This window comes from Rhineura floridana, chromosome 5, assembly GCF_030035675.1.
Source record: "Rhineura floridana isolate rRhiFlo1 chromosome 5, rRhiFlo1.hap2, whole genome shotgun sequence".
NCBI classification, from domain to species: Eukaryota; Metazoa; Chordata; class Lepidosauria; order Squamata; family Rhineuridae; genus Rhineura; species Rhineura floridana.
In genome coordinates, this window is record NC_084484.1 from 181,878,933 (window position 1) to 181,893,537 (window position 14,605).

At 43.3% G+C, this 14,605-nt stretch overlaps 1 protein-coding gene across 5 annotated transcripts in view; it reads right to left on the reverse strand.

Moving 5' to 3' along the window:
• Window positions 1-14,605, reverse strand: part of GDPD5 (glycerophosphodiester phosphodiesterase domain containing 5) — a 208,004-nt gene that overhangs the window by 61,734 nt on the left and 131,665 nt on the right. For 4 of the 5 annotated variants that reach the window (XM_061629055.1, XM_061629057.1, XM_061629053.1 and 1 more), the window contains exon 3: window positions 3,245-3,348. The exons of the other annotated variant lie outside the window; for it this stretch is intronic. In XM_061629055.1, the coding sequence (XP_061485039.1) occupies window positions 3,245-3,348 (104 nt within the window). The remainder of the gene's footprint in view (window positions 1-3,244; window positions 3,349-14,605) is intronic. 5 annotated transcript variants of the gene reach the window in all.

The window sequence follows — 14,605 nt, forward strand, 5'->3', positions numbered from 1 at the left end:
GTAATAATGCAATTTTCGCTGCTGCGTCACACTCCAGCATGACCAGGAGACACAACCTAGGGAAGGGCCATGGAGATGAAAAATGAAACATGGAAATGGACTGCCCTCAAGTTGATCCCGACCTATGGAGACCCGTGAATAGGGTTTTCGTGGTAAACGGTATTCAGAGGGGGTTTACCATTGCCTTTCTCTAAGGCTGAGAAGCAGTGACTGGCCCAAGGTCACCCAGTGAGCTTTGTGGCTGTGTGGGGATTCGAACCCTGGTCTCCCAGGTCCTAGTCCAACACTCTAACTACTACGCCACACTGGCTCAGATGAAGGGTGGAGCTAAGCAGACAGGAGAGTGCTCTGTTCTGATTGCTAGGTCAATTCAGTGGGAGCCAAAGCATTGCACCACTAGAGGAAGGCGCATCAATTAACAGGGGGAGGGGGGCTGGGGGGAGAAAGGACCAGGATTCTCCACCCCTCTCCCACTAATGCGATGACCATTTTGCTAGTACCAAATAGCCAGCGGGGAAGAGAAGGCATTTTAAGTTAAGACCTTATCCCAATCTGCTTCTGTGTTGAAACTGCTTTTTAATATATTTTTAAACCTTTTTTTTCAAACAATATGTTTTTTAACCTTTTTTAAAAGATGTCTTCAAAGCTTTTTTTTTTAAAAAAATGTTTTTAAAGTTGTTTTAATGTATTTAAAGTCTGTTTTTATGATGTTTTAAAGTGTTTTCAGTGCTTTCGTTTGCCGCCCCGGGCTCCTGCTGGGAGGAAGGGTCGGATATAAATCAAATAATAAATAAATAAAATTTAAACAGTCTGCATCTGTGTTGGAATTGCTTTTCAATATGTTCTCAAACTTTCTTTTTCAAAATGTTTTTAATCTTAGCAAATGTTTTGATAGCTTTTTTAAGTAAAGTTTTTGAAGATGTTTTGTTTTAATGTGTTTTAAAGTTTGTTTTTATGATGTTTTGATGTTTTTAGTGCTTTTGTTTGCTGCCCTGGGCTCCTGCTGGGAGGAAGGGCGGGATATAAATCAGATAATAAATAAATAAATACATACATGCATGCATACTGTCTTGACAAGGGACACTGAACACTCCGGCCTTCTCCTCATCCAAGTCAGCAGGCAGCCCTCCTTATTGGTGCTTGCAAGAGGCAAGCATTCTTTTTCCTCCCAGACCCAGAGCGCCTTCTCAGAAGAGATCCCGTCTCTTCTGCATTGTCAGGCTGCATACCTGTGAGTCTCCCAGCAGCCAGGCTCAGGGGAAACCGCGTTCCTCCCTCCCTCAGGATGAGCTTTGCCATCATTAAGGTCCTCCTCCTGTGGTGCCATTTGATTATTTTACCGTAGAACCTGGTGCTATTTTTAACCTCAAGTCGCCACCACACACACCCGACGGCTGATCCTGAAGGCACCGCAGCGGACTTGTTCATGCTGTCGCTTCCTCCCCTCTTCCCAAAATGACAAGATGGGGACTGTAGATTGTTTGGAAGGAAAGGAAGGAAAAGACTCCAGATAACTTTCCTCTTCTCCCAGGCATTTTAGCATGTGTTTTAAATTGGCTTTTAAATATGTGTTTTTAAATTCGTATAGTTGTTTTTAATGTTTTAATTGCTGTAAGCCGCTCAGAGAGCTGCGGCTACGGGGCGGTATACAAATGTAATAAATAAATAAATAAACAAACCAATCAATAAACAAATAAATAAATAAAGCTTTTTTTCTCCAAGCATCATTTGCTGGGCATGGGGGAGTAAATGTGTGCACATGTAAACACAAAAATGTGTGTGTGTGGGTGCTCTATGCATGTGTTTATGAATATTTATTATTATTATTATTATTATTATTATTATTATTATTATTATTATTATTAATAATAATAATAATAATAATAATAATAATAATAATAATAATAATAATAATTTCCCACCCTTCCTCCCAGTAGGAGCCCAGGGTGGCAAATAAAAACACTATAAAACATCTTAAAAACAAACTTTACAATATATTAAAACAAAATATCCTTTTTAAATAGCTTTAAAAACGTCTTAAAAACAGACACAGACTGGGATACGGTCTCTACTTAAAAGGCTTGTTGAAAGAGGAAGGTATTTTGTAGTAGTAGTAGTAGTAGTAGTAGTAGTAGTAGTAGTAATAGTTTTAGTGCTTTTGTTTGCCGACCTGGGCTCCTACTGGGAGGAAGGGCTGAATATATATCTAATAAATAAGTAAATACATTCAGTAAAAAAAATATTGAGTGATGCTGTATTCTCCTCATGTGTGGTGGGTGCGATCTAGACTATCTTAACAGCTAGAAATGTGAAGGCCTTGAAAAACACTCAGAAAAGTTCAGGGGGGGGGGAACGTTTTTTTTAAAAAAACAAAATCTGAATTTTTCCTTTTTTTCCAAAAAACATGGGGGGAAACAGAAAAAAATACAAGATTTTTCCCGGCCCTCACATCTCGACTAACAGCACAACCTTCTCACAACCTTCGTTCTACTGAGTCACGCCATTGCTCTGTCTAACCCACAATCCTCTACTCCAGTGGTCCCCCCCAAAATGTGTTCCCCACAGACCACTTGAAAACTGCTGAGGGTCTTGGCAGACCATTTAATGATTTTTCTGCCCATTCTGTCAATCCTAATATCAGAGCTTGGAAAAGTTACTTTTTTGAACTACAACTCCCATCAGCCCAATCCAATGGCCATGCTGGCTGGGGCTGATGGGAGTTGTAGTTCAAAAAAGTAACTTTTCCAAGCTCTGCCTAATATGCTGTGTGCTAGATGCTGCACGATTCTTAATTGTGTTTTTGTTGCTTCTTTTACTTCTTATATTGCCTTCTATTGTACCGCAGTTTGAATTCCGCAGAATACAATGTAAAATACAGTAAGAAAAAAACAAAATGCAATATTAGAAATAAAGGAAGCAATAAAAACAGTTAAAATCAATGTGACTATTTAATGCACTGAGTCCAGCATTCCCAGCTGCTGTTCCTGCTGATCTTCACAGACACAGCGCAGATGGCCTGAATGAAGTTCGCGGACCACCGTTTGGGAACCCCTGATCTACTCCAACCAGCTGCCGGGTCTATAGGAATTTGGGCAGAGAAAGGCTTTGCCCATCGCCTGATCCGGCAAAATGAACCCCGTGCCTTCGGCATGCAATTCACGTGCTCTACCCACTGAGCTTTGCCCTCCCTCCCAATATTGCCCCACAAAGGCAAGGAGCCAACAGTCTCCCCTTCTCTACTCACCAGTTGATCTCATTGTAGTCATTGTGACCTTCCCACCAGAAATAAAACCAGATCAGGGTCAGGAAGAAAGAGAAGGTGAGGATTAAGAACCAGAGGCGTTCCCACTGCAAAGGCAAAAAGAAAAGCACTAAAATATGAAGGTGTCTGGGCTAGTAAAGGGTGCAGGGGGACCACTTATGCATTGCAAACAAAATAAAACAAAACAGATGCCAGATTTGCAAATCTGGGTCAGGACTATATCACTTTAGACTGCAGGTGGAGGCTTACATGACTGAATGCTCCAACTTTTTTTAAAAAAAAAAAACCCTGCACATAGAAAACTAGCATATCGAGGAGACTACCATGTTTTCCAGGTGGCGGGATATGTGTGTGTGTGTGTGAGAGAGAGAGCATTCGTTCTCATAGGACTCAACCTGCAGTCTGAACACCAGTTTGAGCACTTTTGTGAGAAGGAGGCCAAAATCTCACTTGTTTGTTGCAGAATTGCCTTTTGTAGGAAACAGATGTAAACCAAGACAATAACATTTAGAAATTAACAAGAAGTGTTCATGATCTCTCCCCCCCATGTGTGCATGCTCCTTCATCCAAAATCTGTTTCTTGATCCAAAATGTGGCAACCAGGTTCTGTATATGACCAGAAACAATTTACCATATTCTTGGGAAAGAAGAAAAAAAGACCTGTCACAGGTCCACTGCTAAAACTCACTTGGTGAGATCTTTCCTGGGAGGTAGGGAGCATATCGTAGCTTCAGATCCTTAAATGCAAGATTATCCCAACCATCTTTGACCAAAAATGCAAGGTAAGTTTTCTCTGCCCTGCCTCCCTCTCTCCCAATATACCTATATATTTTAAAAGCAGAGTTGACCTTTCTGGTTTAACCTTGAGCTGCATTCAAAACACAATGACACCAATTCTGATAAATAAGCTTAAGTAAGGAGTTTTCAAAAAGGAGGTCATTAGTGTTTTGCATTTACATGCAAGCATCTCATTTGGCTTCCCTAACCCCTTGTGGCTGCGCTCTGACATCCATCGCCCAGTTCAGCAGCTGTGATGGAAAGGCGTTCCCCAGGGAGGCGGGAGGAGGAGGTTGCCGTTTCCATCAACTGAGAGCTAATAAACCAAGTCAAGCGCCTGTTCGGCTAATCTGTACCTTTCCCAAAAAAATTTTATGTCTCCCATCGTACGCAACGTTGCAGAGGGACATAGCTTCATAAAAGGCGGTCAAAATTAAGAAGGGAACTGATATATGTACAGGATGCCTATTGCAGAGGCCCAGAGTTAAAATTTATTCTGTGCAATCGGGGAACTGTATCTCTTAGCAACAGTTTTACGACCTAATAAATTTGCCACCTATATGCAGTTTCAGTCACCACCTCGCTCAAAAAAAATGATATAATACTAGTCTAGCCTTTACTTCATTGAGACTTCCTACCAATCTGTCTAAAGGGCTTAGCAGGATATATTAACACTGATTTATAAAACAGTGCAACTGAAAATTACCAGCAAAATACACTCTTTCCCACCCACCCACAAATAAATTAGAAAGCTCTAATTAAAAAGCAGCCATGACAGTTAATATTCACTTAACTGCGCAATGGCCCTGCAAGGAAGGCCAGTCCAAGGTTTGGACTCACCAGATTTCAACCTGGGTTTCCCCCAGCCAAATCCATTATCCTGTTCACTGTGGCACCCTAGAATTTGGGAATTAGTTTGTACACACACACACACACACACTATTGTAAAGGTCAGGTGCAGATTTCATAAACACACAATTTGCTATATAATACACACATTGATACAACAGTTTAATACTATTCTTCTACTGACTGCCTAGTCTTCTTGACATTTCAATTAAACCAATCTGCCTCCAAGTTTCTGATTTAAAAAGTGGGAGGAGGGAGGGAGATCTTGTTTCAGGCTCTCCCTGAGTGGAGGAAGAGCGCTCTTGCACTAAGATCCAGCTTGCGGACTTCCTAAAGGCATCTGGTAGGCCACCATGAGAACAGGATGCTGGACTTGATGGCCTGATGGCCTTGATCCAGCAGACTCTTCTTATGTTCTTAAGAGGTCTTCAAGCAGAGGTTATACAGCCACTTGTTGAAGATGCTCCAGTTTTGGATTTCTTGCAATGACCAGGCAGTTTGACTAAATACATCAAGTCTAAATGCATACAAGGCTCCCTTCAACTCTTAATGCTTTCTTTTCTTTATTTCCATTTCTTTCTTATCTTTCTTCCTTTACAGAGCTCAGGTGACATATTCTTTTTTGGGGGGGGGGGCAGTCTCAGACAATTTCCCATCTATGCACTGACCAGACACAGGACTGATTAGCTCCTGCAGGTTTGCTCTAGCATGGGCCTTCAGATCGTGCCCTGTAAAAATGCAATTTCTTAACTGCATGCCGGAGCATGCTAGTGTGTTGTATGTAGGGGCCTTTTTAAAAAACACTGGAAACACATCTTAGATGACATTAAACAGATCACTGCGTATGAAATCCCAAGGAACTATTTGGAAGGCTCTGTGGAATATGTGGATGTTGACATGGTAAGCATTCTTTTGATAGCAGCTAAAATGTCAATTTCAATGCATTAGAAAAAAGAACCACCACCCCTTCCCCTCTTGTAGAATGGTTCTTCAGAGTTTGGGTCACAGCAAGAATAATTAAGCCAACTTGCTACGTCTGAACAAGACAAAGTGTATTGTATGACAAGAAAGCTGTAGAAAGTTGGGCATTTTTTGTTTCCTTCTGGAATGAGAAATGTGATGTGAGACAATATACCTTATCTCCCTTAGTTTAAAATACAACTTCTCTGATTTTGAATTCATGACTATATGTTATTCTTTTTCTGTATTATTTTAACAACTTTACAGTAATATCAGCAGCAGCAGCGGCGGCCATCCTCAGGACATTATGTTGAATGCATCTACTAGAGGCCCCATCAACACTGAGTCCCCCTCCTCTCTGCCATTAAAAAAAAGTGACATCACCCTGAGGGGTAGAATTCAGCATGCACTGGGGTTCCCTGGTCAACTCATGCTATCACCGACACGTGTAGGGGAATTCTAAAAGAACCACTATTGCACAGAAAGCAGCCGTCCATCCCCAAGATTTGATTGACCAAGACAAACTGAGGGTAGGACATGACAGTGGGCCCAATATTAACCGAGCTACCTATAAGATGCTTGAAATTCCCACAGTTCTCAGCTCTGTGAGGTCTGGCTTCAGTCGGTTGACATGAGTACCGCTGTCTTAGGGGCTAACGGCAATCTGAATGCTGCTAAGGATTCTGTAATACGTCAACAACAAAGGTAGCTAGAGAGACTCGGTACAAAAAGGGTGTGATACAGCAAGTGTTGGTCAGCTGCTCAATTCTGTGCATGAGCATGCAAGTGAGAGGAATATGCATGTGTGTGATAATGAAATGTAAGTGAATGTTTGCATTAGTAGTGTGTTTATAAGAGTACTGGGTGTAAACATTGTGTGAGTTGCTGGAATACGCACACCTATCCATGGTGTTGCAAAAGTGCAAAGGGAGGACAGACACAGAGAAGGTGTTATACCCAGAACACATCCATGAATTTACATGGACTGCCACTTTTAAGATTAATGCCATTAGTTTCCGATGTGATTTCCTGAAGTTCACACTTACAAACGAATGGATTTCCCTACCTTTTTGCCAGGCCTCATCACCTCGGTGACTATTCTTTAGTTCTAGAGAAACTGAGATGACAACTTAATCTAGATCCCATTAGTCATCCTTCCCTGACAGCCCTCCCACTCACCCACCAAGCAAGTTTGATGAATAATTCGTTTTAAGCACATTTAGAAATCTACCCTGGGAGAGTAACACTGATAAGCATTTTCCACCCTCCTGCCTTCAGCATTCCTCTGCTAGGAATGGATCAATCTGTCACATTCAGGTGCTCCCCCTCTCTCAATTCCCCCCCCCATATTAAATTTGTTGGCCACATTTCCACATCAGTTTCTTTTTAAAAAACTCTCAAGAAAATTCATTTCTCCAAATAGATACATCTGATATGCCTTTATCCTAATATACTCATTTTTGTATACAGTCCTGCCTAATATACACATTTTTGCAAAGCAAGCTTCCCTAACATAATGCAATTTAGTGTGTTATTTTTGCTAACTTATGCATTTTTATGCACTTTCCCATAATAATATGCATTTTGGACACATTTTGCAGTTGAAGGACTGCCTTACAAAGTCCAGAGAAGTGTGAATTTCAAAGGATAGGTGCATTCTAATTCACACAGTGTTTCAGAAGTGAAGATTAGACAGGTTCATATTACTACACAAAACAAAACAAATTTCTTCTTCATCCCCATCTTCTGCATTCTAGATACCTATCCGAAGGGAGAAAGGAATGGGAGGGACAATAATAGGAAATTGTCGTTACAGAAACAAAATGCGCTTTCTTGGCTGTGTTAATAACTGGTTGCAAAATTTTGTTTTCTTTTGTTGTTGCTCTTTCATCATATTTTATTAATAAAATACATATCAAGAACAACAAGTAACCAAAAATAGCAAAAACAGGCTCTTACACTGTCAAGAAAATAACGCATAAGTGGGTAATTAAAGAGAAAAGAAATAAGCAAACACAGAGTTAAAAACAATAAAGATAATATAAGGGAGGTAAAAATCCAGTAACCCCTAACCGCAAAAAGAAATAAAAATACACAAACATTATATCTATAAATATCTCCATAGAAAGTCTTGATTAGCAGGTATCAAGTTTTGCTGAGGACGAACAGCAATGTAAGTTTTAAAAGTTCACCATATAGCAATCAGGGCTGGCGCCAAAGAGTAGCCAGGTTGGGCCATGGCTGAGGGCCCCACGGCCCACAGGGGTCCCTTGTTAGGGGGGGAGTAGTCCCCTGCTACAGATCGCAGGGAGGGAGCTTCCAGGCCACCCGCCCATAGGCTTGCTTCATCTACCTCTCTCCTGTCTTAGCTGCTGCGCACGCAGGGCTGCCATCAACCAAGATGGTGGTGGAGGCTTCTTTAAGAGGCTGATGCACCTACCGCCATCTTAGTTGATGGCAGGCATGTGCGTGCGCATAGCTGCCACGCATACATGCCATCAACCAAGACAGCGCCGTGGGTATCAGCCTGCCATCTTTGTTGATGGCAGCCCAGCGTGCGCAGCAGCATGACACAGGAGAGAGGTAGGTGGAACAGACAGGAGCCACGTGCCCAGGGCAGGCTGGCACCCAAGGGCCCAGTCATGCCTGGCTGTGTGTGTGCGGGTGCTGGGGCCCAGGGCAGGCTGGTGCCCAAAGGCCCCAGCATGCCTGGTGCCAGTCCTGATAGCAGTAAAGTCCTGTGGTTGCACATCTCATAGCACCTTAAGGCGATGTGTGAGTTTCCCTGAAAGGGCAATGTGCAGTGCCTTTCAAAACCAGTTATACATGGTAATGCTGGTTGCATCCTTCCAGCCCTGGACTACCACAATCCTTGTGACTACTAACGAATCACTAAAAAAATTAAAATAAGAGTAGAAGTGGCACCTTTAAATACCGACAAGAGATAAAGAGCTGGATTGGCATGGATTATTTGGCCAGTAATAGCATTTATTTCTGATGCTTCCTCAGCCCAGAACTGATTAACTCGAGGGCAGGCCCACCATAAATGCCAATAGGTCCCAAGGAAACCACAATTATACCAACAACATTATTCTGAATATATTCCTTTCAAATAGGAGTATAGAACCACCTGTGCATGATTTTTAATGAGTTCTCCCTAATATTGGCTGAAACTGATGAAAAAGGTCTAGTACAGCCTTCCCCAGATGTTGATGGACTACATCTCCCATCAGCCCCAGCCAGCATGGCCAATTATGGGAACTGTACCCCAGCAACATCTGTGGACCCAAAGGTTGAGAAAGACTGGTCTAGTATACCAAATTTTATTCCAACTGTGTGTGTTACGTGCCTAAAAGTTGGTTACAACTTATGGTGACCCTATGAATCAGCGACCTCCTACAGCATCTGTTATAAACCACCCTGTTCAGATCTTGAAAGGTCAGGTCTGTAGCTTCCTTTAATGGAATCAATCCATTTCTCATTTGGCCTTCCTCTTTTTCTACTTCCTTCTGTTTTTCCCAGCATTATTGCCTTTTCTAGTGAATCATGTCTGCTCATTATGTGTCCAAAGTATGATAACCTCAGTTTCATCATTTTAGCTTCTAGTGATAGTTCTGGTTTAATTTGTTCTAATACCCAATTATTTCTCTTTTTTCAATCCATGGTATCCACAAAGCACTCCTCCAACACCACATTTCAAATGAGTTGATTTTTCTCTTATCCGCTTTTTTCGCTGTCCAACTTTCACATCCATAAATAGAGATCGGGAATACCATGGTCTGAATGATCCTGACCTTAGTGCTCAGTGATACATCTTTGCATTTCAGGACCTTTTCTAGCTCTCTCATAGCTGTCTTCCCCAGTCCTAGACTTCTTCTGGTTTCTTGACAATTGTCTCCATTTTGATTAATGACTGTGCCTAAGTATTGATAATCCTTGACAAGTTCAATGTCCTCATTGTCGATTTGAAGTTAAATAAATATTTTGATGTCATTACTTTAGTCTTCTTGACATTCAGCTATAGTCCTACTTTTGTGCTTTCTTCTTTCATCAACCATTTACCTCTATTTCTTTTCACATTTTCTAGAGCTATTTTCATTTTGGATTGGATGGTGATGGCCTCTGATTCAGGTTCCACTGAGCAGAGAGATTAAAATCCACGAGGAAAACAGAGATGGGTGTTTTCCGCAGCGGCTCAGGAATTATGGAATACCCTCCTAAGACAGACCTGTCAAAGCTCAACCCTTCCCACTTTTGGGAGGAGGGTGAAGACTAAGCCATATAAAAGAAGGGGGTGTTAACAAAATATTATTAACAAAATAACTGGATCTTTACTCCTGGCTGAAAAATTTCTCAATTATGAGTTTTAAATTTTGTTTCAAATATATGCATACGGTTTTGAGAAAATAAACAACTTTTAACTTTCCATCCAGGGTGGAAAGTCAAATATGATAAATAAAATTTTAGGAATTGGCAAGAGCTGAAGGACTGGCCTAAGTTAAAAAATTAACATCATTTCCTTGTTGGAAGATTCTGACAAGGCATACTAAAGGCTCCAAAATTTGAGGTGGTCAATCGCTCACCACAGCACCTAGGAAGTTTTCAGAAACTTTTGCCAAGCTCAGCAAAAAATCCAGCTAATTGCAGCCTTGGCAAGTGGCAGAAGGCTGTGCATGGTAATTTGGTGTGTGATAACTGACTACCGAGTTACCATTTTTTAAAAAAGGTTTTGTTTTTAGGATGTTTTATAGATGTTTTAATGTTTTATCACGGACCTGTTTGCCACCCTTGGCTCCCTTGGGAAGGAAGGGCGGGATATAAATTTAACAAATAAAAAAATTATTCCCCGGGTAATTACCTTTACATATTTATAATCGCAGCAGTTTACGATATGGGATTCAACAAAGGTGACATTTTATTTGTTAACATAATGTCAACCTTTTAAAGATGTGAGCAGTTTTCTTTACCTGCCAACAACTGGGGAAGAAATTTGTTTTAAACCAAGATATATGTGGGGCATTTAAAAAGATAAATGTACACAATCCTCCGTTTCTCTTTCGCCACAAAATGATAAGCAGGGAAATCTCCCCTCCAAAACCCCTGTCGGCATCAGATTAAACCTCAGGCACGTAAAAGGTTGTCTTGGTGGGAAATAGCTAAATCAAACAAAATAATCCTTTAAAATGGTGCTGATTGTTGAACATGGCAAATGATCATGCAGTGTTGTTACTGCCTGATGAGGCCATACCTTGATGGACATCAGGCATCTCCTCCCTTTCAGCCTATTTTACTCAGTCTGATTTTCCCACATCAAGAGGAGTGTAATCTAGTGGTTGAAAAGTTATAGATGAAATTTAGCTCTTATAGGTTTTGTGCCATTCTTTAAAAAGCCTGCTGGAATACCCCAGTAGATTCCCAAGATGCTTATCAGGAACTTAGAGCGCAATCCAACTCGTACTTATGCCGGGCTGAGGGGAACTGGGTTCCAGTTCAGCCAGGCCCCACCAGCAGAAGCACCTCACCCCAGCTCAGCCGCAACAGAGCCAGGATCCGAACGGGGAAAGCCCTGCTTGCAGAAGGGGTGCTGGCAGAAGCCAGAGGAAGGCCTGAAAAAGGGGTGTTCCAGAGGCATGTCGGAGGAGGGGCCGAACACAACGGTCAACTCCCATTCGGAGCGCTCCTCTGCCTCCCAATCTGGGCCAGAGTTTACGCCGAGTAAAAGGTCGGTCTGAGAAAATAATTATAATGGAAGTCAATGGGGAGCGCTGACTCGCCGGTAGGGGTATTTGCGAGAGCCGCCTTTTTCTTTTCCGTTCATGCACACAACCCACAGGTGAGCCGATGTTCCGCTGGTCCGCCGGCTCCCAAATGGCAAAATGGATGCCACAGTGCTTCCCAGGGCCAGCTCCAGGCACACCTGGGCCCCTGGGCACCAGCCTGCCCCGGGGGTCACAAAGCATGCATGCACGCCCCACTTACCTACCTCTCCCTTGACGTAAATGCCATCAACCAAGATGGCGGCTGAGGCTTCCCTAAGGGACTGATCTGCAATCTGGGTTGAGCGCACGCATCCCTGCCATCAACCAAGATGGCGGCAGGGTCATCACCGCCTTAGGAAAACCTCAGCTGCCATCTCGGTTGATGCCATTTATGTCAAGAAAGAGATAGGTGGAGCATGCAGGCGGATGTTGCAGGCCTGCGCAGCAGTAGGGGGGTGCCTGGGAGCTCCCTCTGGCAATCTGTGGCAGGGTAGGGAGCCGGCGCTGCTGTGGATCGCGGAAGGGAGCGCTACCCACCCAACTTAAGGAGGGGCCCCTTGCGACACAGGGGCCCTCGGCCAGGGCCAGACCTGGCCACTCTCTGGCACCGGTCTGGTGCTTCCCACCAGCTCACCCCTTCCGCCGGCTTCCCTTGAGTTGGATTGCTCTGCCCATCTGGAGGCATTCCAAATCATTACCTCCCTGCAGGTCCCAAACATGAAAACTGCTTCTCCAAAATTTCCAGAATGGGCAGGCCGCTTGCTTTCATGAGACATCCAGAAATGCCCCCAGTAGCACTTTATTTCCTGACCTATCGCTCTTGAGGTTTGCAGACTGGCTGTTCTGTAGTCTAGCCTTCCCCACCCACATGCCACCCCCCACAGAGAGAGAGAGATCCTCTGAAATTCACACCTATTTGAATTGTGCAATTCAGTTTTCCGGGCAAATATGTACACAAATGAATGTACTAGGAGAAAAGTGTGCATTAAAAGCATACATTTGTGAAAATAATTACAAAAAGGCATGATATTAGGGGAAATTGCTTTGCAAAAATGTGCATATTAGGGAGAGCTGCACATAAAAATGTGCATCACAGGAAAAATGCAGGCAAAAATGCTTATCAATTTTCATGAGAACTTATAAAGTATTGGCAAGAACTGGAAGACCGAGTCACAAACTAATGCGGAAACGTGGAGCACTGGATGTAAAATTGCAAAAAGGAGAAACCAAAATGGACAGATTTGCCCCTCCGTACCTGTGGAGCTTCCTTGATGGAATCAATCCATCTCTTGTTTGGCCTTCCTCTTTTTCTACTCCCTTCTGTTTTTCCCAGCATTATTGTCTTCTCTAGTGAATCACGTCTTCTCATGATGTGTCCAAAGTATGATAACCTCAGTTTCATCATTTAATCAACTTGAAGGCACATAACCACCACCTGCGGAGCAGCCTTCCTCAGCCTGCTGCCCTGCCCATGTTTTGGACTGTAACTCCCATCAGTCCCAGGCAGCATGGGATTTGTACTCCAAAGCATCGGCAGGGCGCAGAATTGGCAAAGGGGGCTGTTAATCCCTCTCTCTGGTGCAGCGGTTGAATCCGTGCCTGACTATCCCTCAGGCTATGCATCCAGGATCTACTATGGGTCAGGTTCCAAAGAGCAGAATGTTGTAGGCAATGAAGATTCCCTTTTGGAAGTAACAGCAACTTCACTATAAGCTTTTAGGCTGTGGGAGGGAAGCTGTGGTTTAAATGTGGTTTCAAATCGCTCCTGCAGAAGTCATGTTTGCACAAAGCTTTTAGTGCTCTTTTTAGGAGATGGAAAAGCAACCCATTAACTTTGTGTAAATAATCAAGATGGTCTACAGCTCCATGGTTTTGTTTTTTCCGTTTTGACCCAGGGTTTATCAGTACCCAGCCTTAGATTCTGTTTCCAGTGACACGCAGGCTGGAAACATACGGATAACGTTTTAGAGATAGAGAGCAGATGAGGATATGCAGAGTTCATTTCCTTCCCTCCCAGGTGATCACAGGCCACGGCCAGCCCACATCTGGTGTGAGAGATAAGGGAGACCATGGCTTTGCCATACAAGGTAGATGGTGGAGGGTAACAGCCCAAAGATTGAGGGCAGGCCCACACCATACATTTTTAAAGCACGCAAGTTCCCCCAAAGAATCCTGGGAACTGTAGCTTGCTAAGAGAGCTGGAAATTGGTATCTCTGTGAAGAGAAAACCACAGCTCCTCCCAGGATTCTTTGGGGGAAGTCATATGATCCAAATGTGCACTGGATGTGCTTTGAATGCATGGCGTGAGCTATGCATTGGAAGTCTTCAAATCTCACCTGTGCCATGAACTCCTCGGGGCCTTAGGAAGCCATTCGCTTCTAGCCTCTGTGATCTGGCAGCTAATGATACTTACCATATTGCAGGGCTAGAGAAATCTTTTCAGCCTGAGAGCCACATGCCCTTCTAGGGGCCACATGTCAGTGGTGGGAAGGGCCAGAGGGAAAGTGGGTAGAGCAACGAATGTAAATATTACCTTTGTACAGTGAGCTAATTTCTAGACATGCTCCTCTTTATCCTCTCTCTGGGCAAGCAACAAACATCATTACCGGAGTTCAAGGACGCAATCCAGGTGGACAAAAAAAACAAGGAGAATGCAAAGCAGGGCTGATGAGGGGCGTGGGATGGGGAGAGGGGGGTGCTTAAGGAGGTGTAGTCTGCAGAGAGTCCCAGGGGCCAGTTAGAGATGCCAGTCCCAGAGGCCAGCTAGATTCCTGCACTGAGCAGGGGGTTGGACTTGATGGCCTTATAGACCCCATCCAACTCTACTATTCTATGATTCTATGCCTGGAGGGCCGCATTTAGCCTCCAGGGCTGAGGCTCACTATTCCTGAAACAGGGAAAACCGAGCTGAACAATAATCAAATCCACAGCAATCCAGGTCACATCTACACCATACATGTAAAGCACATTCAACACACATTTAAAGCACAAGGCTTC